The sequence below is a fragment of the Lagenorhynchus albirostris genome, chromosome 2 (assembly GCF_949774975.1).
Source record: "Lagenorhynchus albirostris chromosome 2, mLagAlb1.1, whole genome shotgun sequence".
NCBI lineage: Eukaryota > Metazoa > Chordata > Mammalia > Artiodactyla > Delphinidae > Lagenorhynchus > Lagenorhynchus albirostris.
Genome location: NC_083096.1, coordinates 8,668,593 through 8,695,726, shown reverse-complemented (window position 1 = coordinate 8,695,726; position 27,134 = coordinate 8,668,593). Strand labels below are relative to the sequence as shown.

The 27,134-nt window shown below is 37.5% G+C and overlaps 1 protein-coding gene across 1 annotated transcript in view; it reads left to right on the top strand.

Annotated features, from left to right (window-relative positions):
* The window catches only part of CDC73 (cell division cycle 73), a 90,830-nt gene that overhangs the window by 13,682 nt on the left and 50,014 nt on the right, over window positions 1-27,134 (top strand). The window contains exons 7-10 of the mRNA XM_060126948.1: window positions 791-1,007; window positions 4,800-4,898; window positions 6,667-6,745; window positions 8,383-8,447. Coding sequence (XP_059982931.1) covers window positions 791-1,007; window positions 4,800-4,898; window positions 6,667-6,745; window positions 8,383-8,447 — 460 coding nt within the window. The remainder of the gene's footprint in view (window positions 1-790; window positions 1,008-4,799; window positions 4,899-6,666; window positions 6,746-8,382; window positions 8,448-27,134) is intronic.

Genomic DNA, 27,134 nt, shown 5'->3' with positions numbered 1-27,134 from the left:
CTTGTTTTACATTTTGAAAAATGACACTAAGCTTAAGATTGTGATCTTAATGAAATCTATACTTTCATTGTTGTCTTTTTTGTTTTCTAAATAGTTCTGAAAGCATAGGCTCTGTTTGCTATTTCACATGTTATTTGAAAATAAAGGAAAGAAAAAGAAAATTTCAAAATATTGTTTTATCTTCTAGGCTTTAAAAGGAGTATATGTTTATGTGGCATATAAAAAATTTTTACCCCCATTCCAGGGTGGTGCATGCACATGCTCACATATGTGTGTGTGTTTGTATAAGTTGCATGGGTGGGAGGGAGGGTTAGCAAGTAAAAGTCTCATAGAAAAGGGCTTTTTTGGGGGGTGGGGGGAAGTGCGGAGAAAGGTTTATTGCAGGGCCAAGCAAGGAGAACGGGTGGCTTGTGCTCAAAAAACCCAAACAATCTGAAGGGTTTCAGCAAATAGTTTTAAAGGCAGGGTGAGGGAGGGATGTCCCAGGGTATGTGATCAGCTTGTGCAAAATTCTCTGATGGGGAGGGCAAAAGGTTAAAAAAAAATGTGAAAAATTTTTTGCATTGTTCCTTCTAAGAAATTACTAGTTTGCTTATAGTGCAATATTTCTATAGGGTCTCTTTCTTACATGGTTATAAGTTATCAAATATGTCAGTTTTATATATAAGAAGGAAAGCTTAATTATTTCCACTTATAGTGTTATTACCAGGAACTTAAAAATGTCACAGAATATTTTATGATATGCTCAAGAGATCCTTGCTGTGAATATTAAGAAAGAAATTGCTTTCAGGTCTTTGTCCGAAGCTATGTCGGTGGAAAAAATTGCTGCAATCAAAGCCAAAATTATGGCTAAGAAACGATCTACCATCAAGACTGACTTAGATGATGACATAACTGCCCTAAAACAGAGGAGTTTTGTGGATGCTGAAGTAGACGTGACCCGAGATATTGTCAGCAGAGAAAGGGTGTGGAGGACGCGAACAACTATCTTACAGAGCACAGGAAAGGTAATTGAAATATTTTGTTTGTTAGAGTCAGTGTGTGTGTTTCATCTACAGTTGGTTATAAAACTGGTTAAAGTTTCCCATGAGGAGGAAGTTTCAAGTTCATATCTGACAGATCGGTAATAATGTAGACTTCTAAGGGGCCATATTTACCATTCCATTCTAGCATGTGGTTGGTTGTTGGTCACCAGAGAAGCTGATGAAAAAGTCTGATACAAAGCGTGAGTCCCTTTATTTTCACCTCATTTGTAAATCCAAAGAGATCTACAGTTTTCTTGTTGATGAGATTTTTGCTTAAACCTAATGAACAAGGAATATTGATGGCAAGCTCTCTGATCATTAATGCCGTTATTAATTTTTTTCTTCACAAAGTAGAGAACGAAAATCAATCAGCAAACATTGAGTGTGTTTGATACGTTATAGTCTGTTAGGTGGATGTTTATTCCTTATTAATGGAGTTGTTTTGTTTTTTGCTACAGGATTGTGGGTTTTCTTCCTTCCCTTTCCTCCCTCCTCCTTCCCTTCTCCCTGTCTCCTTCCCTTCCTGTTCATGATTACAAAAACTGCATTAAAAAACATCCTCGTTCATACACCTTTGTGCATTTATGTCTATATAGCAAAAGGATTAATTCCTAGAAGTGAATTGCTGATTAAAGGAGATATGTACTTTAAATTTTGAAAGATAAGTTGAAAGATACTGGATGTTTAGTATCTTAATACATCTCCAAAAAGGTTGCGTTGATTCTGTTTCACTTACCTCTTTTCACCTGTCTTTTCCTCCCACACATCCGAATTTTCCCTTAAATGTTAATTCTTCACTGATGCCCAGTTCACAGTGGTGATTTGGTGAGAAGGTTTATAGAAGTTATGAGATTACTGATGAAAGTGAACTTTAACATTGGTCCAGGCAGACTGGTTTTCTTTGCAGTTCTTTTTGGATTCTGGCCTTAAGTTTACTGTGCCATTTTAGTAGGAATAAAGCTACTAGAAAAGAATATATGAAGGAAAGAATTCTTTTTCTTTTGTACTTTGACTTGTTTTACAAAGTACTTGAGGTCAAGGTTAAGAATCATTCTCCAGAGCTTAGAATTATAGAGAAATTTGAGAACGTGAGTAAACTTTCATTTTTGTATTTAAAATAAAGTGATCTGTTGATACTCATTTTTACTGCCTAGTATGGCTAATAGTTAAATATTGTTACTTATATTGTTCTACCAACGTTCATTGTAACGTTTGAAATGAACAATTTTCTTTGAGCTCTAGGTGGCAGGATTGTACCATCATTTCAAAACTTAGTGTTCTAATATAATTTACTGTTGTTGGCACCAATGTGTAATTTTAAAAATAAGTTAATACTAGAAGAACTGTTTGGTAGCTAGGTTTGTTTCTATGAGTATGAACATTTTTAAAAGTCAAAAGCAACAATTTTAACTGAAACCCCTCTCTGTATACTGTTCTCATCTGCAAAACTCTAAAATAAACCCTCTAAAAAAACCTTTTTAGGTACTTATAGCCCTGAAAGGCCCTGTGATTTTTGACAGATCTTCATTATTACCAGGTATCAGGGCTTTCTTTTTTTCTGAGTTTCCGAAATAAAAGACAGGTTTAAAATTCCATGAAAAATGTAACTACATACTTTTGTAGTTATATTACCACTGCAAACACCCTACAAAAAGGCAGCCTGATTTTATAATACTGTTTAAAACATGCTTTTAAACTTACATACACAAGTATATGTTCATCTTTGAAAGATTGATAAAAAGAGATCACTAAAAGGAAGATAATAATCCCCTGTAATTCTGCCACACAAAGATAGCTAGTAACATTTTGATTGATTCTTACAGAGTTTGTGTCTCTCATGAAATGCTTTATTATTTTTAAAGTAATGAAATTTGACTTTCATATTTTCAACTATTTTCATAATAGGATTAAGATTTTATTTGCATATGTCACTGTGTTGACCTTCTCACTGCTGGTGCAAAAGCAGTGGTTGGTTAACTGCTGGCATCTTGGCATGAATCAAAGCATTGGCACCAAACTTCGCTAGTAGCCATTTTGTTCTTCACCTACTAATGATGTCCTTGGTGAAATTTGAAAATTTACTAATTTTATTAAATCTTAACCTTTGAGTATATGTCTTTCTAGTATTTTCTGTGATGAAATCAGAGCATACAAAGCACTCCTGCATCCCAAAATCTGATGATTGTCTCCACAAAGAGCACTTGTGCATTTGACATTTTTTCGAAAATGAGGGAAGAAAGCCTGTTCATTCAAGAAATGGAACTGACAGTATTTGTTGCCAGTAATAAAATGTGAACTTTCATGAGAAAATTAGAATTTGAGAGGTTTCTTTTTGCTACTGAGACCTTAACAGTTTCCTAAATTTAACATAGTGCCACTCTTCCTTGTCCTTACTTTTTGTGCATTTTGGAAAATACTTTTTCATAAAAACAAGTTATTTTTAGGTGGAATATTTTTTCCCTCATTTTTGTAGGAATTAATATTTTTAAAATATTTTAGTTTAAATTTCTAATGTGATAAATATTGTAACCTATATAATAAAACTCTTTGGGGTGTGCCATAATTCTCGAGAGTGGGAAGGGGTTGTGAGACATTTGTTTGCTGTCCTAAAGAATTATAGGAACTTGTAAGTACTATCAGTGGGGCAATGGTTAAAGTTATGTTTCAGGCTATCTCTCCTTTTGTATACATGTTTATTTGTGTAATATTTATTCAGCATCTACCAGCCAGGCACATGGTGGGCACTCACTAGAGATGCATTGGTCCTGGCTTTCACAGAGGTTATATTCTTTAATAGGAGAGAGATAATTAAATAAGCAGTAATTGTGACATATGACATTATAGGGATGCTACCCAAGAAGGGCAGCTAACTTGGTCTAGAACCACGACGAGAGAATGATACCTAAATAGTAAAAAGTAATTAGGAGGGACAAGCTGTCCAAGCCAAAGAAACAGTATTCTTAATTGTATAGAGAAGAGAAACCACTTGAGGTTCACGAGGACAGGGACGACGTCTCTCTTAGTTGTCATTGTGTCTGAGTGCCAAGCGAGGTGTTTGGCTTATAGTCATAACATGTTGCTTAAAATGATAAGTGATTGACAGGCAGAATTAGAAGAGCCCCAAGGGAACTGAGGGAGAGACTCAGGTAAAAGAAGAATATTTCATGAAGGAAGGAGGAGTCAGATTCGTCAGCTTTGTTCAGTGTTGCTAAGGTTGTTCGTGCAAAAGTTAAGTTAAATTTTTAAATTGCATTCCAACTTAAAAACTTTGAAAAGTGCATGTTGAGTCCTAACAAACAGTATCTTAAAACTTTCAACATCTCATAAAAATTATAGCAGTCTGAAATTAGCACTGGAGTTTATTATACCTAGAAGAGAATATAGTAGTTGATTTCTTTCAGAAGGATTAATTTCTTTTAGAATTAAGCCCCCTTGGCAACAAATCTGCCATATTTTTATTTTTTTAATATTAACTTGTTTCCTGGTTACATATTTGAATAAATGGAGAATATGAATGAATTTATAGCCAGTTATGCACTTTAAGTAAAATGAAAATAAGTGAGTGACATGGGGTTTATAATAATTGGTCTTTGGGTGAATTTCCTAGTAGCAGTTGATTCTTACTTACTTGTGTAGTAATCATACCTCATTATGATGTAGTAGGGAAGAATTGATAGGAAGAAAACTGAGTCTGAAATTGTTTATTAAGTAAACTTACTGCTTTTGGATATTTAATTTTAAGCAGACTTAATAATTAAAATCCATTTGTTTCAGAATTTTTCCAAGAATATTTTTGCAATTCTTCAATCAGTAAAAGCCAGAGAAGAAGGGCGTGCACCTGAACAGCGACCGGCCCCAAATGCGGCACCTGTGGTAAGAATGTTTTGCTGCTTATGTAGTAATTTTAATGAAAGCGATTATTCCGTGTTGTAATTTTGAAAACATCTTAGAGTATTTATTTGCTTCTTTATTGTATAGTTGACATACAATGTTATATTAGTTTCAGGTACACAACATAGTGATTCTGCATTTATATATATTACAAATTGATCAGAACCGTAAGTCTAGTAACCGTCTGTTAACCATACACAGTTATTGCAGTATTAATGACTGTATTCACTATGCTGTACATTGCATCCCTGTGACTTAATTTTTTTGTAATTGGAATTTTGTACCTCTTAATCCCTTTTACGTATTTTGCCCCAACTCCCCCCAACCCCTTCGGTGACCATCAGTTTGTTCTCTACATCTGTGAGTCTGTTTCTGTTTTGTTTGGTTTGTTGATTTGTTTTCTTTTTTAGATTCCACATATAAGTGAAATCTATGAAACCAGTTTCATAAGGTTCAGCAAAGGAAAAATAATATGCAAATAAAATCTTTTTATATAGAATTTTTGAAAGTATGTCAAAATTTGGTAGAGTACTAATGCAGTCTTTGCAAGAACTAGTAGTTTTATTTGTTCATGAAATCCTTGGTGTTTACCCTTTTAGAGGTAGTGAATTTTTGCCGGTATTTAGACGAACACTTGAGGTGACTTTCTGGCAAGTTTTTAAGTGCCTCTTATTTGTCAGGCAGTTTGCTGACAAGGATACAGGAGGGACAAGAACGAAAGCCCCTTTGAGCTTGTAGTCTAACGGGACATACAGATGAGTCAGACAGGTAGTGGGGCAGGTGACGTTATGGTGAAACACAGGGCGCCTATGGTCATGAATTGGTTGACATCTTGAATAGCAGCTGGCATGAAACTTATGTCAAATCTTAAAACAGTTCGGCCATTATCTTCTTGACTGAATATTCTCTGTGTTTCCATAATCATTAAAATACTTGAAAATTTTAATGTTTGGCATTTCACAATAGAAGTGTATACCTAGTGACAGTCTTGAATGAGTATCTTTTATTTGGAATAATAATAGCGGTAGCATCCTGTTGTAACGAAATGAAGCATATTTCAGTATTTATGAATACCATGAATTTCCCAAGCAATTTTGGGAATATTCTTTAAATCTGCTTCTTTAGATTATTACAGACTGAGTTTTATATAAAGTATTTTTGAATTAAATTATACATCATTAGATTAGCAAGTTTTTCTCAGTATTTTTAAAAAACACCTTTGTTAGCTTCAGTTTTACACTGTACATTGATACATGGGTTTATTGTCATTGTTATTTATTTAATATAAGGATTAATAATTGGAATAATTCAGTTAAAAGGCTCCAAAGTGTCAGCCCAATAAACTTTGCATTAAAAATTTTTTTTTGTTAAAGAAAAATAATTCATGACTGGAGACAGTTTATTAATTTGTGAAGAAATTTAAGTAATTAGAATGAAATTACTAAGTACACCGATTTTATTTCTGCAATGTCTAAGAATTTTGCTTTGTGCCTTTGTGCACGTTTACTTGGGGTCCTTTGCCTTGTCCCTGGCAGGGATGGTAATTTTCTAGCAGTAAATAGTATCTTGAAAATCAGCTTCAGATGATTCCCCACTTTTCTCTACTCCTTGTTTTTGTCTTATTGGCTCAAATATTGAGAAGAAGAAGGCTTAGAAAACAATACCCTTATTGTGTTTTTTTATTATGAGTATTAAGTAACAATTTAAACAATATTGACATGTAACTCATAGTTATTATATTTTTCTACAGGATCCCACATTGCGTACCAAGCAGCCTATTCCAGCTGCCTACAACAGGTACGACCAGGAAAGATTCAAAGGAAAAGAAGGCAAGTTACTTAATTTTGGTCTTCCCCTTACCGTGGCCGTGCTGAACTTGAGAGGCACTGTGGCCTGGTGTTCGGGGCAGGGGTTGGCAAACTAACGTCTGCAGGCCAAGTCTGTGCCACCATGTACATGTTTTCGTGAATCAAGTATTGTTGGAACACAGCCACACTCATTCATTTTTGTGTTGCCTGTGGCTCCTTTAGTGCTGTGACAGCAGTTTGAATTGCGACAGAGATCGTGTGGCCTTCAAAGCCTAAAAATACTGTCCAGCATTTTACAGAATAATTTTGATAAGTTACTTTAAGTGCAGTCTCTTTCAGTTTCCTCCTGTGTGTCATTACAATACTAATAGTAGCGTTAGTAGTAGTCCCTATCTTTTAGTGTTATTGTGGGGATTAAACTAGTTAATGAAGTCCCCAGAATAGTAACTGGTATATGTAATAAGCTATCTATAAATATTTACTGCTAGTAGCCTTAATTCTGTTTCTCAGAAGTTTATTTTAGAATGGAAATTCTATATATAAAATCATATTTCCCCATTTATAAAGGTATACATTGAGAACTTGGGAAGCATAGATTTTAGAGTAGGCATGTGAGGACTTGTTTTGTGATAGCTAACACGGCTAATTCAATAGTGAACCATTTCCGCATCAGTAAGATGGCTAGTGAGGGGTGCCTGATGTCAGCGCAACTTCTCTTGGGATCTTCATTTATCTTGACTTCATTCGTGAAAAAATGGGTTAGAGGCAACTAGAAGTTTATCATTTACGATTTTTTTCCTGCATAATCTGAAATCTCCATTTAAGTTTATTAAAGGGTTTGTTGTCTTTATACAGTGAATTTTGTGTGCTGGTTTCATTTGCTGGATAAAGGCATGTACTGAATCCATGGTGTAGAAAGACAGTAATGTGTTCTTTTATCCACTGCAATGTTTTTCTTTTGGGACGAATTATATAAAGTAGGGGTTGACAAATTAGAGCCCACAGACCAAATCTGAACCTCCTTGGGCCAAATCAGGCTGTGCTCATTTGTTTACATATGTTGTTCATCCTGCTTTTGCACCACAACTGCAAAATTCAGGAGTCGTGACAGAGACTATATGGCTTGCAGTGTGTAAAATATTTAATATCTGACCCATCACAGAAAGGTATATTGGGCCTCTGTCCTGGAGTCCCTGTCGCTATTTACAACGTTGCTTTTCTGTGAGTTACATAACATATGCTGATGATTGTAATTTTGGAACACAGCTTTTTATAAGTTAAGGAGGTCTCATGGTGTTAGATGCTTTTAGTGGTGCTGTAGTTGAATATTAGGACTAAATAATTTGGGGGTTATAAAGTATTTTATTCAATCTAACTTTTGATATTTCCAACCAACTATATGACCGTTGAACATGGTTTTAGAGTCCTAACCAGCTTCTGCATTTTGGGCTCATTGGTGTGTATTGAATGTATTTTGGAGACCAGTACTCCTTTTAAAGTTTCTAACTTCACAAGTATATAATTTAACTTTATATCTATAGTAGATTCAAGGCTTTGTCATTCTGTTGAACTGTCAGATATAATGTAGATTATTACTTTAGGTTTGTTCTTTATCATGAAATATGTAAAGTCTAATGGTAACCTCCCTTTCTTTATAGAAACGGAAGGCTTCAAAATTGACACTATGGGCACCTATCATGGTATGACGCTGAAGTCTGTAACAGTAAGTCACTCTGAATGCAGAGGTTCTTTTGTTCCATTCATTTTATGTGAGTAGCAGATGTTGAAGGAAATCTTTGTTCTCCAACATTTTCAATTTCATACATTTATCTTTAATGACCAGTTGTGCTGACAGAGCTGTGGGGTGATTATTTGATTCATGGGTGTCTTTTTTTTTTAAACTGAGTGTAAAGAAAAGCTGCTTTGATTAACTTGCAAGTAGATTGTATGCTACCTGGTTAGAGAATTTAAAGTCAGTGAGGAGTTACGAGATTCAATTTGGGAGAGTTCTTTGCCATAATATCTCATGTTATTAAAATGTAACGCTGGGCTTCCCTGGTGGCACAGTGGTTGAGAGTCCGCCTGACGATGCAGGGGACGCGGGTTCGTGCCCCGGTCTGGGAGGATCCCACATGCCGCGGAGCGGCTGGGCCCATGAGCCATGGCCGCTGAGCCTGCGCGTCCGGAGCCTGTGCTCCACAATGGGAGAGGCCACAACAGTGAGAGGCCCGCATACCACAAAAAAAAAAAAAAAAAAAAAGTAACGCTTTACGCTCTAAAAAGACAGATTGCAGTGATTGATGTCATGCTGCAAGTTGCATACTTGACACAGCCAAATACATGATGTCCATGATTATAAGCCTTTGGCTCACTTTTGGCAAACTTCCTTTTTTTTTTTTAATGTCCTAAAGATGGTTATTTCTAGGTGATCTGACCAAGGCCCATTTTTTTTTTAAATAAGTTTCAGTTGTACAACATTGTAGTAACATCTGTGTATGCTACAGAGTGATCACCACCACAAGTCTAGTTACCATACACCATACAGCTGACCCCTTCACCCATTTCACTCACCTCGCAACTACCTATCCCTTTGGTAACCACTAATCTATGCAATAATCTTTGTTATCTGTGAGTCTTTGTTCTTTTTTTAGTTTCTGCACTGATATTTGTCTTTATATGTATTTTGCTAAAACACTTATTTTTTTTATTTTTTTCTTTTATTTTTTTTTTTATTTTTATTTTTTTTTGCGGTACGCGGGCCTCTCCCTGCTGTGGCCTCTCCCGTTGCGGAGCACAGGCTCCGGACGCGCAAGCCCAGCGGCCATGGCTCACGGGCCCAGCCGCTCCGCGGCATGTGGGATCCTCCCGGACCAGGGCACGAACCCGCGTCCCCTGCATCGGCAGGCGGACTCTCAACCACTGCGCCACGAGGGAAGCCCTAAAACACTTATTTTTAAATTGTCATCAGATTTGTTTTTGTATTATTGAAACTGTACGTGGACGCATTATTCATTCAACAAGTGCTTATGAGTATATTTGTGTCAGACCGTGTTCTGGTTGCTAGGGTTGTTGCTGTGAATAAGCCAGATAGGACTCTTTACAGAAAGGAGTGAGAGAGGCCTCTCTGAGGAGGTGACAGTTGAGCCAGAGCCTGGTGACAAGCATTCCATGAAAGACACGCAGGGTCAGGATTGAGGCCCATACAGCAGCACGCAGGCCAGTGTCTCCAGAGTCGAGTGGGTGAGGGGAAGGTGGTAAAAGGTTAGGTACACCCATTTTATGAGATCTGCCTAGGTCTTCCTGACTTCAAAAGGTAACTCATAGCTGTAAGATTGAACTTAAATTCTTAAAGATTTATTTATTGACCTTTTCTTGGGGTCAGAACTTGCCTCCTCGCCATTCCCCAAGTGAATTATGGAACTGATGTTGTTACCCTGGTGTAGCCATCAAAATAAGTTTTTTTGTGGTTAACTGTTGCTGCTGTTGGTTTTACTTTTGTCTCATCTAAAATGCCATGAAATTGATTTCATTACTGAGCTTCCGAGCAATTGGTAAAATCAGTGATAGTTTTTAATAGATGCTTTTTACAGAACAGTTTTTCTGAAATCCAAGGACAGCTTCTTAATTAAACAATGTGTGAATGATAAGGCTCTACTTCCTTATCAAAGTCTTTGTTCCTAAATATACTTATAAGAGGCGAACAGTTCTATGGTGTGTGATTTTACAGAACTAATCACAAAAAGACACTGTGTAGGAACGCAGCAGAAAGACTAGAAATGGTCAAATTGTTAGTACTTCCAGTATTTTAATGCCCAGTTTGCATCTCTGTGCTGCTTGTGGCCTGATTCATTTAGCAGTTGTTATTGAGAACTTTGAACCTGAAAGCTTTGAAATTACTCTGATAATTGTTTCTTTTTAGTTGAATCTCAAACTTATCCTTTCAGTGTAATGTTTTTTCCTCCTCTTTTTTTCTTTTGAAACTGTTACCTGTTTGTGAGCTTGCAAGTTTCACCAACTTTCTACCTCATTCTCCAGTTAAGAAAGTTTCTGTTATGAGATCCACCCAGACATACCAAGCAGTTAAGAGTATGTTAAAGGCTTTGTTGCACAGATGTGACTTCCTTTCTAATTTATGTGCAGCTCTGCTACCATTATTCTTCAGGGTTTTGATATGCCTGGTTGATGTACAGAGTTACCAAGATTAGTTTCAATCTGCATTAGGATTGATCTGCATGTCTTTTAAGTTCAAGACACCAGAGTTCTCTTAGATGTTAGACTAAATTAATAAGTCACATTATGCAGACTAGAAAATTTTCATACAAATGTGTTTTTTTCTGTATCTGTTACAGAGAAGGAAGGGGTATGTGTTTTGATAATATTTCATAAGAACCATAAGTTATTGAAATCTATAGAAATTAGGGCCCAGGCAGTATATTTTGTAACACTTTGTAAAGATAATAATTTGTTGAAGTTTATTATAGGAACAGAAGCTCAGGTACCTTAAAGTTACAAGTTTGTAAAGTATAGCTTTTGAATTGTGCCAAGAAATACAGAGACACACCACCTCTAAGAGTAGTTAGAGGGCTTTCCTGGGTTGGGACACTTCCCCCAAAATATGTCACTTGGGTTCTATAATGTTTAAGAAATACTGGATTAAGCAGATTTTGTGGTATAGGAATCTCATCGTTTTTAAGGTATAAATCTCTCTTTTTTTTTTTTTTTTTTTTGCGGTACGCGGGCCTTTCACTGTTGTGGCCTCTCCTGTTGCGGAGCACAGGCTCCGGACGCGCAGGGTCAGCAGCCATGGCTCACGGGCCCAGCCGCTTCGCGGCATGTGGGATCTTCCCAGACCAGGGCACGAACCCGTGTCCCCTGCATCGGCAGGCGGACTCTCAACCACTGCGCCACCAGGGAAGCCCCTATAAATCTCTTAATTGGAACACAGGAGTATGGACTCTTTCCCAAGCTTGTTTAACCCCCAAGTTTGCCCCTCTCCTCCCTTCTGTTGAGAATACTGCAAAGAACCAGAGTTGCATAGAATCAGTTTAATTGAAGCTATCTTAGGAGTCGTGGTTTGGGAGTAGAAACCGTTCAGTATGGGGGACATCAGAATATATTTTCATGTATTCCTTCAGTGAAAGGGGCCGTTTTAGACTAAGAAAATGCCACTTGATAATGCTTTTCATTGTATAGTAAATAAGGGAGATGATGAAGACCTTTTTTTGTTAGGTAGTAGCAAGGAACTTACCTGTGGTTCCACCGGAGAGGGAATAAAAAAGATACGATCACAGTTCATTGTTATTATTTATAAAGATTTGGAAATCCTTTATCAAGAACTACTTTATTTTAATCTCCCAATCTAGCTTGTTGATGTTCACGTGGAAAGGCCACGTGTTCTAGCCTCTGTTTATTCTTTCCTCTGTTCTTACTGAATATCATTGACTCTCGATAACCTTGCTGTCTTCATTTTTGAGGAAAGCTTTTGCACTCTGAAATCATACAGATCAAAAGCTTCCCTTTAAGGTCGTTATTTGAAGAGACTCCAACAGACATCGTAGTTCTTATGATCTCTTTTGGGAAACCATTTTTTTGATAGTAAGTAAACTTGGGTGGATTTTCAGTATCTGTGTTAGAGGTCTAATATTATCACTGTCAACTTTCACTTTTGAGAAGGATCCAGAATCTCAGTCTCCTCCAAGTTACATTCTTAAGCAGGAATACATACATCAGTAACCGCCCCATTCCCTGTTCTATAAAGCTTGCTTCGTTCTCATTTGGTGGTCAGTTAACGTGTTCATCCCTGCTTGAAATGTTACGGGAGTGTGCTAGTACCAGTGCTCTCTGGAGGTGGGCCTAGAGCCGGGGCCAGGAGGAGATGGAGGTAGCTGATTAAGACGTTGTTACTCAAGACTCTCCTTCCCTTCCCTCCCTCTACTCTTCCTTCAGCAGATATTTCTTGAGTGCTTTTGTATGCCATGTACTATGCTAGGTGCAGGGACATCGAAGATGAAGAAAACCAGACATATGCATATGGGCTTTTTTAATGGTCTGTTGGAGGAGAGACACATCAGTCAGTCACTCAGATGTGAAATTATGACTGTGCCACGTGTGTGCAGATGCATTGTGCCGTGAGAACCTAAAGTTGGAGGATTTTCTGTGGGAGTCGGAACACTTCATTTGAGGAGGTAGTACTTGAAGTGAGATCCAGAGTTTGAGTAGAGGCTGACTTGAAGATTGCAGGAAAGTGCATTTTAGGGAGAGTGAACAGAAGGCAGGAGTAGATGCCCTGGTGGGAAGAGCATGGCACTTAGAAAGATTTGGAAGGAGACTGGTGATTGTGTGGACTCGAAGGATGCCTCTGGGAAAGTTTCTTTCCAGAGGTAGGTACAGCCTGCCTGTCTGTGCGTGCCAGGGCCTCTCTGCACGCTTCTGGGGCCATTCGTTGTGCCAGTCTAAATGTGGCCCCACGCTTACCGCAGTAGTAATTCCAGGGTTTAAAGAATCAGAGTATGTCACGTAAGCAGGCTGGATTTCCAGCTTCTTTTGAGAGGCCTCTGGCATGACTGGGCGCTGGGCCCACAGTCCAGCGTGGCAGACCCACGTCCCCTGAGCAGGACACCTTCCGCACCTGGGATGTGTTCCCCCGGTAGCCTCAGGCCTCGCCACTCTGGTCTTTTCTGTCGCCTTCTTCACTTATTTACACCACCTTCTTAGGCCCTATTGGCCTTTCAGTATGAAATCCCTGCTCTAAATAGAGGCAGTGCTAGCTTGTTAAAGAGAAGTCAGTCACTTGGAAACACAGATTTAAGGCTTTGAAGTCAGTCCTGGCTTTGAATCTCAGCTCTTCCACTCATTCCACCACTAATGAAGTTGAGAAGGTTATGTAACCTTTCTATCAGTGGTCTTGTTTTTATTTTATAATAAAGATATTAGAATTTATATTACAGTATTATTGATGAGTGAAACAGGCACTGTGTAAAGTGCTCAACACAAAAAGGACTCAACAGATAAATAATGGCTACTTTTATTATGAATTTATAATTTTATGTATAATCTCAGCTTGTCATATGTGTAAATGTAGGCAACTGTAGCTTCAGTGATGAACTTGATATTACATGTTTAATGATACAATTTTCATTCAAAGCTATGAAGACTAGTTTACTTAAACATTATGAGAACCCTTTTCTTCTCCAGTAACTGGGATATTTTTACTCTAGCTGTGTGTGTTTATCTTAAGGTAAAGTTCTTTATCCTTGGAGAGAAAATTGCTACAAAGACATTATCGTTTTAAGTGTGTGACAGCTTAGCTAGTTAGGCTTTTCCATTTACTTGTTAGGGCTCATATATAGGAAGAAATGTCATTTACTTAGATTTAAATTATTTACTTTGATCCAAAAAGTATGTAACTGTTGAGATTTTAATATATGGTCACAGAATTATAAGTAGGAATATTACTTCTACAATTTATAATTTGTTGCATTCTACATTTAGATTGGCATATTATTTTGCTCGAGAATATTATATTACACTTGAAATAATTTTCAGAACTTGTTGCCTCTCTTGCTGTTTCAGGGAACTGGGGTGGTTCTGTCCTATGTCAGCCTGACCAACATAAAGGTGTACCCCCTAAACAAACCAAACATTGTGTGTTTTCTGTCAGTAACTCGTTATATGTCTTAAGCTTTTGAAAGTCAACTTTATACTTTTACTGTCTGTTACATGAAGTAATACTTAACTGTTAACATATTAGCATTTTGTGCATAGTTTATTTTTTATTATATCTGCATTTTCATAGACTTTTCTAAGATTTCATCACTAAACTGGACAATGTTGTTTCTCTGTACTCAAAACTTCCCTTCTATCCCTTTTATAGTAGTTTTCCCCAAGTGATTTTTCCAGATTTTTGGGTTAAAAAAATTTTTTTTATAATGTTGTGCTCGTTGTAGATTTGGCGCATACCTCCATATAAGGGAGACAGAAGAAGAGAGAAGAATATTGTAATCATACAATATTATGATTTCTTTGCCTGTTTGTTGCAGCAAATTAGGCATCGGTTTTCTCATCTGAAAAGTGGTATTATAATAACCTCCTCTGAGGTCTTCAGGGTTTCAAATGTGCACAGGTGTACCTAGTTCAGCATTGTTCTTTCAGTGCTGTTTGTAGCACTGAATTAATTGTAGTTATGAACTTTTTACACTGAATAATACAGAGCCTCTGTTCATCCACACTTTTTAAAATTAGTTGGGTGGATAAGTGGGGGGAGGGATAAATTGGGAGATTGGAATTGACATGTACACACTACTATATATAAAATAGATAACTAATAAGAACCTGCTGTATAGCACAGGGAACTGTACTCAATACTCTGTAATGGGCTTTATGGGAAAAGAATCTTTAAAAAAAAAAAGAAAAGAGTGGATATATGTATAGGTATAACTGATTCACTTTGCTGTACACCTGAAACTAACACAACATGGTAAATCAATTAGACTCCAATAAAAATTTTTAAAAATTAATTAGAAAATAAAAAACAATTGGGTGGTATGTAGAGTGAACACTTATTTGGGTGGGTATTAATCTCCTTACATTGATACCTTCTTAAAGGTATTAAAATCTCAGTTTACATTAATATTTTGTCAGCATATGATCAGCATTTTGATGCTGATATACTTAGAAAAAATGAATAATAGCACAGATCATATTAATAATTGTCAGAGAATTTTAATGCCTATAAAGTAAAAGTTATTTTTATAATACTGCTTTTTTATACTGTTGCTTTCAGTTTATGTATCTTGTTGAGATTTATTGACAATCCATTGCACAATGGATGGTGCTTTTGGAGTAAGCATATACAGTTAAACTCCATTAATTTAGCTTTGCATTTCATTAAAGAATAATTATCGGTTTATCCAAAATGCCTTAAAATTTTAATAATGCCTGTAACATACCTTTTAAAATTATTCTACCAGTGACCATATATTTAATGCCATGATCACACAATTTCTGAGACTTATTTTGAAAGAAGCATAGACAAAGTTATTTTTGACACGTATGTTAGAAGTAATTTAGAAAACCATTGTATAATTTTTAATAATAATGTTAACATCACTTTGTTTCAAAGTGTTTTATTATTGGTTATTGTGAGAACAGGAGAAAACAGAAGCCAGTTTGGAAATATAATGGTATTTTGTTAATACGATAAAAATTTATACTATGAAATTTCAGCTTGATTATATAAATTCTTTTCACTGTAGTTCCATATGAAATGCTGCAGTTATATACATGACTCAGATGTGCACAAAACCAAACTTTAATTTTCATTCAATTTAATATTCTCTCTTGGACATACTACAATATAGTCTTTTATTCTAATTTCTATTTACCTTCATCACTACAGCTTTATTCAGTTTTAACAAAATTAATATCATTATTGAACATATTTCATCACTTTTAAGTTCTAACTTCTCAGTGTATTTTTAGACTAACCACTGCTGTTCTTTAACTTAGACATGATTTTATTTTATATATTTTTCTTCATTAATTTGAGGAAAAAAGATTAATATTTAATATCATGACATGATTTGAATCCGTTTGTTCATAATTAAAAAACAGTATATTAATTACATACTGTAATTGGGTATTTAGATATTTTCTTGTTGGGTACTTTTCTGTTGGCTGTTGTTGGCTGAGTTTTAGTTTGCTCTTTCAATTTCTAGGTCTTCATAAATTGATTTAAATCTTCAATGAATTTCTAATCTTTTGTATAAATCCCACATTCACATTTTATTTTCTTAGTGTCTTAGTGCTTTTCTCTTAATACTCATTGGATTGTGTAGTTAGTTCATCCCTTCCCCTCCCCTCTGTCCCACACCCTGCCAACCTCATTTGATCTTTAATTCTAAGTTTTGGTTTCTTTTCCAGGTCTTTTTCTTGATGGATGTTTCTTTTAGTGTTGTTCTTCTTGTCTTTCCTGCTTCTCGTGTTCCTCTGTGAGTGACTGTTCCCACGTTTATTTTAAATATCTGTTTTTTGGTTGGTACGCGAGCCTCTCACTGTTGTGGCCTCACCCGTTGCGGAGCACAGGCTCCGGACGCGCAGGCCCAGCGGCCATGGCTCACAGGCCCAGCTGCTCCGCGGCATGTGGGGTCTTCCCAGACCGGGGCACGAACCCGTGTCCCCTGCATCGGCAGGCGGACTCTCAACCACTGCGCCACCAGGGAAGCCCTAAATATCTGTTTTTTAAAGACTCTTAGTTGCTTCTTGTCCGGATAAATCTTACTGTTTAGAACTAAGTTTTTTTTTGAAATTTCAGAATGGTGCTTTACTGTGAATAAGTTGAAGACACACTCATTTGAAATGCTAAGGAATTAAAGCTTTTAAGATTTTTATTTTTGTTTTAATTGGAGACAAAAGTCATACCATAGAACTCAGGTAATTGTCTCGTTGTTGACATCATATTTTATGTTATTGAAAAAGCATTTGTTCCTCAACATTTAGGTTTGTGCAGAAGTATATAAGATCAAACACAAAATTATTTTGAAATCAAGTCAATTTAACATTTTTACAAATTACCATTTAAGACAGAAAGAGTTAATTCAGTATTTTATTGTCATCTACAAACAGTGAATTCTGGACACTATCAAACTAATCATTTATCTCCCCTAATTTTGATATTTTAGATAGGTGCTTCAGTCTTCTTGCAGTGTCTTTTTGTCATTTCTATCTTATATGTGTGTTGCCATAAACATCCTGAAATTCAGTTCCTTATATATTTTAATATACGAAGTTTGAGAATTAAAATTAAGCAGCTCTTTGACCTTTCAGAAGAATTTTAACTTCTATTATGTAGAAGGCTTTTAGTTTTCTTTATAAACGCCACCCCCCCAAAAAAAATTCAGCTTCTGATATGATTGGAGTATTATAATTTATTTTAAAAGGCTGTACAAAATACTTCATAGTGTCCTTAGGAATTGTTTGCTTTTAACATGGAGAGCTACGTTATAATAACCAACCATTCTGATAGTAAATTTGTGGATACATTATAATTCATCAATAACTTTAGTACATATTATGATATCCTCCCCTCCTCCCATCCCAAAGTTACTTTAACAGGAAAAATAAATGTTAAAAGCTTAACTATTTAAATTGTTTGGGGAAACATTCTTTCTTTATCTGGATTAAATGTAATAGATACAATTGATTTAATACCGTCTAATAAGGTAATAAATGCCAATTTTGGGGAGACCTGTGATACACATTTGATTTATTTCTAAACTTCCTGAGTCATTATTAGTATTTTTGAAAAGTTTTTATAGTTTTTTTTTAAAGCTTTAAACATCAGTGTAAAGGTCACAGGTTAGTAGATTTTACAAAAACGTGCTTCAGTATGGCACACTGGTAGTATTACATTTATATTTTACATTGGAACCCTCTTGTAGATCACTGAAGACCAATCCCTAGACATACAGTCTGGTTCTAAGTACCTGAAGAATTTTCACCACCGTCTTTGTGATGTAACAGATCAAAGCTGGTGTTGAGCGCCTGTGCAGAACATTATTCTCCCCTGCAAAGATCAGTTGTGTGGATCCCAAGTTGCCTAATAGGGTGGCATTTCCTTAGTAGTTTGCCATGGCCCAGAGAACGGCTGAGAAACTGGGTAATATTAATATACCGGGAGAGATTGATTCATTGTTCAAGCTTATGAAACAGTAACATTTGAAATGCTAAATGCTGATTAATTAATTTCGAGTGAGAAATGTAATTGCCAAGGGCAGTGGGCATTCAGTTCCTCTATCCAGCACATACACGTTCTCCCAGTAGAGAAGCTACTTGGAGATCAGAGGTAATGATATTTGCATCTCTTCAGTAAAGGAAGATATACTGCAAAGGCCAGGGAACCTTTAGTCTTGGTCACTGCTTAGATAGGCTTTGACTTCTCATCCTGTTGGTGTGTCTGACTAATCCATCTCCTAGTGGATACGATGTAGTTCTTTAGATGGACAGATGACTGATTCAGCTTTAGGACTAACATCTCATTCTGTTGCGTTTGACTTATTTAAAAAATGTTGGAGACATTTGCCTAGTGGCCATTGCCTTTGTACTGTAGTTAAAACTATTATTTCTATTTATCTTAGGAAATGCAGGAATATTAAATGAAAATTATTACTGATGGATTTGGATTTTAGACTGACAGCAGTGAGAAGCTGTAAGATTTATCTCCTGGTACTGAAGGAATTAAATTTTTATTAATAAAACTTCAGTAATCAGGAACTTTTTAAAAATTTATTTATTGTTGGCTGTGTTGGGTCTTTCTTGCTGCACACAGGCTCTCTCTAGTTGCGGCGAGCAGGGGCTACACTTCGTTGCGATGCGCGGGCTTCTCATCGTGGTGGCTTCTCTTGTTGCGGAGCATGGGCTCTAGGCACACGGGCTTCAGTAGTTGTGGCTCTCAGGCTCTAGAGCGCAGGCTCAGTAGTTGTGGTGCGCGGGCTTCATTGCTCCACGGCATGTGGGATCTTCCCGGACCAGGGCTCGAACCCGTGTCCCCTGCCTTGGCACGTGGATTCTCAACCACTGTGCCACCAGAGAAGCCCCTGTAATCAGGAACTTTTGATTGCTTAAAGCCAAATAGAATGGACATTTGGTATTTTTTTTAAAGAAAATTTCTCTTAATGAATGAACGTATCAGTTTTTGCTAAGACATCCTCCTGGTTTGTGACAGCATATGATATTTGGGAAACAGAGTTATAAGGCTTTTTGTCTGTCAGGCTGAGAAAACACTTCTACTAAGACAGAGGAGCAGTTGATGAGGGAGTGCTGAGTTAGATGACAGGTGAGGATAGCAGGAAGGTGGAACGGGCTTGCCGAGAAGAGATTAGCAAGCCCACCTTCCTGCCGATGCAGAGCCTGCCTTAAATACACTAAGCTGGAGAGGTGTACAGTCCACTTCTTAATATTACACAAATGGAGAGGGCTTCTTTTTGGTTACCGTCATTTTTTTGACAACCTGGGAACCATCTTGCATGGTTCAATTGCTTAAATATGTACAGCATTCCCTCACCCCCCACCCCGTACAGATTTTTAAACGTTCTACCAGTCGTGAAAACGACGGCGGCCTGGCACGCATCGTTTACGTGCATTTGCAACTACCTAGCTTCCCTCTCCTTTCCCCCACCATGTTCTTCTGAATCGTCAGGTTCTTCTGAGTATGAAAACTAAACGCAATCAGTGCTCATTAGCTTAAGACTATAACTTATTATTTTTCCTAAACCATCACTGTTTCTAACGTCAGGATGTGCTAGTTTGATCAAAGGCTAATTTTCTAGGCCTAGACAGTTGATATAATGGGAAATAGGTTATTTTTTCTTTGAAATAAATGCCAGTAGACAGGTGGTGCATACTCACGAGATGAATAATGAATAATGTCAAAGCAAGTTTTAATGATGCCTACTGTCTTCCCTGAACGTAATGGGGGAAGAAAGAGGAAAACACCTTAGGTAGCTTGCACCCTCCTCAAGTTAGGTGGCCTGGCCTAGGACATCATCAGCCCAGAGAAAGGAGCATCTTTCTCTAATTTTCTTCCAACAGACAATGCCCCTTTGCAATTTTTTCCCCTCTAAGGGGCTCTGTTTTGCAAAGCAGTTACTGAATTCCACCCCCCATTTTTCTTTTCTTTTTTTTTTTTTTTTTTGCGGTATGCGGTCCTCTCACTGTTGTGGCCCCTCCCGCTGCGGAGCACAGGCTCCGGACGCGCAGGCCTAGCGGCCATGGCTCGTGGGCCCAGCCGCTCCACGGCACGCGGGATCCCTCCGGACCGGGGCACGACCCACGCCCCCCACATCGGCAGGCGGACCCTCAACCACTGCGCCACCAGGGAAGCCCCCCCCATTTTTCTTAATTATGAAAAATTTCAAACATAAGTATAATTAGAGAAAATAGTGTATGATTTTTAAAATCTGCCCATCACACATTCTATAATTATTTTTTAACCACTTTTACTTCAGCTGTTCCACAGCTCCCTTTTTTCCTGAAGTACTGTGAAGCAAAACCCAGACACTGACACTTTGTTCCTACTTACTCTGCACTTCTAAAAAACGTGGACTTTTTTTTTAATGTAGGCATTATTGCATATAACAAAAAATTAATTGTTGGTATCATCTAATACACAGTTCATTTTCCAGTTTCTTTGATTTTTCTGAAAAATCTTTTTTTGCAGTTCATTTGTTGGAAATAGGATCCAAACAAGCACCAATAGTTGCATTTAGTTGATAGGAGTCCTATATGTCTTTTATTCTAGATTAGAAGTTCGTAATATATTTTTTTTTTGGTGCCATGAACCTATTTAGTAGACTGGCGAATCCTATGATTCTTCTCTCTGAATAATGTTTTTAATGCATAAAATAAAATACATAAGATAACAAAGAAAACCAATTTATTGAAATAAAATTATCAAAATTTTGAGAAACATAACTTTATGACATGGTATTGAACTTCGTGTTGCTTTTACTGATGCATTATATAACAAGATCTAGGGACAAATCTAATAAATTCCAGAATTTTAAAGTATGACCATACACAGTATTTCAAGATATCTGTAAGAGTAATGTGATATGAAAATACTTGATTTCTGTTGGTGACAAAGTCAGAACTGTTATTAATAGTACTGTGGTTTGTTGCCTCCATTCATGAAAGAAGGAAATGTCAGTTTCTGTTAGAGGTTGGTGAAAATAAAATTGTGAATTTTTTTCCCATCCATATTAGGGGCCCCTCTGATTTCTATCCACAGCTCTCTACTCTAGAGTTCTGCTTCACTGGCTTTTTTCTGTTTTTCTACAGACATGTCAAGTTCTTCTCAACCTCCTGGCCGTTGTCTTTGTATTTCTGTTTGCCTGGATCATTCTTCCTCTTGCTCTTAATAAGACTGGCTCCTCAAAATTCAGATCTCAGTTTAAAGGTTACTTTTCCAGGAAGACCTCCCACTTTTTTTTCTGCTAGTAATCTTATTTATTTGTTTACATTAACAATTTTCTTCGAATATGAAGATCCGAAGGTGGGAAGCACATCTTGTTGCCCTCCACCATCTCCCCAGTGCTGAGAACAGGGTAGTGGGCACATAGGTGTTGCTTGAAAAGTATTGAATGAATGACTTTTTAAAAAATTAATTAGTTAATTTATTTGTGGCTGCGTTGGGTCTTCGTTGCTGCACGTGGGCTTTCTCTAGTTGTGGCGAACGGGGGCTACTCTTGGTTGTGGTGCATGGGCTTCTCATTGCGGTGGCTTCTCTTGTTGCAGAGCACGGGCTCTAGGCACGCGGGCTCAGTAGTTGTGGGGCGTTGGCTCAGTAGTTGTGGTGCATGGGCTTAGTTGCTCTGTGGCATGTGGGATCTTCCAGGACCAGGGCTCGAACCCATGTCCCCTACATTGGCAGGTGGATTCTTAACCACTGCACCACCAGGGAAGCCCCTGAATGAGTGATTCTTAAGCCCATGTTATCCGTATATTTTTAGTTACTTTGCATCCTTTCATATGCATGTAGAGTAGTAGTTAAGATTTATTATTGTTATTGATGCTTTGTAATATATAGGCCCTCAGTGCCACTTGACAATCCTTCTATACATTTTTCAGTGGCTCTTTATTATGTTATCCTTGGCGAATCAGGTTCTCGTACAGCGTCTTCTCTCTCCTCATGCCCTCAGTGCCCAGGCCAGGATTTTAGGCCTTGGCACTCATGCCTTCTCCCTCACCGTAAGTGTCCACACGTCGTGAAGGCCTGTGGACTGCACTTGCTAACATCTCTGGAATTTTTTTTTTTTTTTTTTTTGCGGTACGCGGGCCTCTCACTGTTGTGGCCTCTTCCATTGCGGAGCACAGGCTCCAGACGCACAGGCTCAGCGGCCATGGCTCACGGGCCCAGCCGCTCCGTGGCATGTGGGATTTTCCCGGACTGGGGCACGAACCCATGTCCCCTGCATCGACAGACAGACTCTCAACCACTGCGCCACCAGGGAAGCCCCCACATTTCTGGAATTCTTATCTCCGGATCACTACCGTCCTTCCTGGTCCAACTATTTCTGTATCTTCCCTGGATTATGCAGTGGTCTCCTAGTTTGTGTTTTTGTATCACTCATGCGTCTCCTCATTCTGTTCTCATGTTGCAGCCAGGATGCCTCAAACACTAAAGAAGAGAGGAGCTGTTAGGCATTCACTAGCCTCAATTTTTTTTTCTATTTTCCAAGTATTGTTGTATCTTCATTGGCTTCAGGATTAAAAGCCATATTTTAATAGGTACTATAAGTCTTCATGAGGGTTTACCTGTCTCTCTCTCTTTTTACCTTTCTGGCATCAGCTCATACCAATCTTCCTCTTTATTTTTGTGCAATGGTTTACTCTAACCTCAGGGCCATTGTACCTGCTGTTCCTTCTTGGAATTGTTCCCCTTTTGCCTGATTAACATCTAGTTATTTCTTAGATGTTAAACGATTCTTCTGAGAAGGCTTTTCTGACCATAGGTCAGGTCAGTTCCCGTTATATGCTTGCAAAGCACTGTGTATCTTTCCTTCATGACAGATATCATAGTTGTCCTTTCCACTTATTTGTATGAAGATCTGTTACATGGCTTTCTCTGTCAAAGGAGTATTATGGCAGCAACTTAATGATTGTTTTTGTTTATCATTGTATCTACAGCTCATGTATTAATGCCTAGGCTCTCAGTAAATATTTATCAAGTGAGTGGCCTTTTGGATGTTTCTTCAACGCTAAGGAGGACTGGACTCAAGAATTTCTATTAACCTAGTGTTAGAGTTCTGGAACATAGCATAGTAAACTGGTCTGTTTGGGAAGTGATCCTAGGGATTGCATCTGCATTGAATTTCTATTGAGGAAGGTTAACACTTCTTGATCTTCTTCAGCATCATGGTCCCTGCTTAGAAATGCACTGTCATGTGAGGGACCTTCACATTTGTGGAACTGATTATAGTAATTATTTCCAGAATACTTGTACTTTCTTTTTGTCAACATATATTTACTTATATGTTGCTTTATTTGCAGTGTGGGTGAGCCCATATATAAGCCAGTGGTTGAGTCTTACTTATTTTTAAGGCTTCAAAATCAGTTTTTCACTATAGAGAAAAATTGATTTTGACGCCTTAAAAATAAGTTTCATTTCAAATAAGATGAAAATGCTGCCAACAAAAAAGGTGAGGCTCTTTTATTGAGTCAAATTTTAGTTCACTGTTTCTAATCTAGGACTTTTTGTTTGTTGATTGCTTTGAGGAAGAGAGGATACATTATGGAGTGAAGTAAAAGGCAGCAGTAAGATCAAAAGATTGGGTAGAGAAATTAACTTCAGCAAGGAAGAGAGTCATTCATGGGCCCTGCTGCTATCCAAGGATTTCAGGGATTTTGATATTTATCCTAAGAACATTGGGAATCCATTGAAGCATTGGGATGATGTGAATAGTTTTGTGGTTTTGAAAGTATCATTCTGGCAGTAGTATATGGGAAGCAGATTGGGTGACTGTGAAGAAACCAGTTGTAAAAGTTTTGCTCACTTGAACTACTAGAGCGGTAAGATGAAGAAAAGTGGGTGGATTCCACTGTGAATCCAGGTTTTGGGGATAGAGTGATACGGGTGATAGTAAGAGAAGGAAGTGGTGAGGATGACTCTGGATATTTTCGTGTGGCCACTGACTGGATATAGCCATTCACTCAGACAGGAAATGTTATTTTAAAAGTTTTAAAATTTGGAGATGAGAGAAGATAACTGGATTTAAATGTACTGTTAAATGTGTGTACTTAAAGACACTCAGACATACAAATACTTTAAATTTGGGGTTATGCTTATGAACTTTGATTAAGAAATTCATTTTATTTTTGTAAAAATTAACTTTACTTGTCTTTTTGGCCCAGTTATTAGCTTTCTCTTTTCAGTGTAGAGGAGTCATTCATTCTCTTCCCTCCTTTACATAAATCTACCAGGAAGAAGGTTGTAGCTTTTTTTTTTTTTTTTTTTTTTTAGCCTTATCAGGAGACGAAAAGATCTCTGATAAAGGAATAGTTTTAAACAGCAGATGTGAAGGTATGGTCAGGCTTCTCTGTTCATTCATTTCTAAGCTTAGACAGCATTTTACAGTGCAGGGGGCTCAGGCAGCTGTGCTGATGGTTACTTCCGTGTTGGTGGTTACTTGGGAGACACGTTGCCTCTCCCCCACGGTGGTGTGACTGTAGAAACACAGCTCCCAAGCCTGTTTCCCTGATCCCTCTTCAGTAATAAGGTATCTATAGCAACATGCTCTCCGCTATATTATGTTATATGCACAAAAACTACTTTGTTTTCTTGTGAGGCCTGGCCATGAATATGGATTATGAACAGCTCTAAAATTTTCAGCCTGTTTTCTTTAACAGAAAGTTGTTCTTGGATCCCTTTACTCTCCTGACTTGTTCAGGTGGCAAAGCACACAGAGGGCATGGTGTTATAGAGCATTCTGAAGTCATCATAGAACCTAGGAACGACTTTATCACTGCAGCATTTGCTAGTGGTAGGTTTTCTGTCACTTAGCATTCTTTGGTTAAAAATTGACTCTGACTAACTGAAACCAAAAAAAAAAAGTATCAGAATATTATAGGTGAGTTCAAAAAATTAAAGAATCAAGTGGTAGAAGGGACAGGAACCGTAGCACCTCTGGGATCTAGAGAACAAGAATCAGTGGGTAGTTTCTGCAGGGTGCTGAAGTTCAAGTGAATCAGCTCCAGTCATTTTCTTTGTGTGCGTGTGTTTGTTTCCTTCAGGATTCAGATTGCAATAAGAGAGGGTCTTTGGTTATCTTGGCTAGTGCAAGGCAGGGTATCTTGATTGAAAGTTTTCCTAGAACTTTCTTATTTGAGGGTGGAGTAGCTCCCCAAAGGAAATCTGCCAGTATGTTAGAAAATTCTCATTGCCATCAGAATCTCATGCTAATTCTATTATCTATATTCAAATATATGTTTTTACTAGCATTTTAGGTATGACAGTGAAGCAAACAACCCTTATTAGTTTTATTGTATAAATTAGTATCTTTTAAACATTTAATTAAAAACATATACAAGCATGAATTTAAGATTTTGCATATAATGTTATAGCTTTCTGTTACTTAACATTTATTTTTTGTGATGCCGTTGATTTATTTTCATTTTTCAACGTTTAGGATACTTTCTCAAGTGAAATTCAGACTGAGAATCCATAGGCTTCAGTGAGAAGTTGAAATAATTAGATTAATAAACAGATGGAGGCAGTTGCTTTCACTCTAGTTGTCCTTTAGCTCAGACATTTGCTGGTGGAGGAAGGGGAAACACTTCCTGCAAATACAGAAACGTTTTTCTTCCTTCTCTGGCAAATCGGATCTTGAAAGTAGTAAGGTGTAGAGTTATATCGTGCTTGGGGGAGGGCGTGTGTGTGTGTGCTGATGGAGTGCGCAGCAACAGGTTCCTGGCCGAAACTTAGAATGGCCCCTGTTAGTATTTGATGCACATTCCCCGTCTTCCGAGAGTCATGTTAAGCGATACACTGATACTCTGTGAGGTGTGTTAGAATATAGGTATGGTAGAGATTTTTTTTTTTTGGCTTCTTAAATCTGTGTTAATTTAATAGTCAAATTTTGTAGTTAAGCAGTAAAAACTAAAAACAAACCTGAACCAGCTGGATAAATCAGTTTTACCACCTCATCACCAAACAGTAGGCGACTAACCAGTAGAGTGAGTAAATGCGGTGCTACTTTTGACTACTAACAATGATCAAATTGTACTTCAAAAGAAGCACCTTTTACATAATTTCTGAGTGCCACCTGCCTGTTGTTTACAGATGTGTCTCAGTGCCCAAAGGAGCAAGAGATAAGCAGTAATTCTTAGCTTTTCTGAGTTTCTGGCCCCCAGACATCAGCAACTGAAAAGGAGAAGAAAAAATAACTGAGGGATCAGATTTCCTCTCCTTCTCCTTCTCTTTATTTGCACCTGACATCAGGCGTCCCTCCAGTGTGAGAAAACAGTTGTGATGCCTGGAGATCCTAGCAAAAGGTGAAGAATAAGCATGGAATAGAAGAGAGGACAGGCCGTTTTTGCTTAGCTTTTTAGACCCTCTAGCAGGAGTCATATGTGAAGTATGTAGCAGCATAGCATAATGGTTAAGAGTCTTTGCAGTGGAACCCTGCTGTTTTACTAGCTGTGTGATCTTAGGTATTTAACCTCTTGTACCAGTCTTTCTTATCTCTTAGTGTTACTTATAAGGATTATACGAGATATGTATGTAAAGTGCTTTAACACGGTACCAGGCACACAGCGTACTCTCAGTCAGTAAATAGTTCCTGCTGCTGTGTTGGTATTATTTTTATAGGGGTTTTGGTAATAGATATTAATAAGACTCCAGTTGATTTTTTGTGAT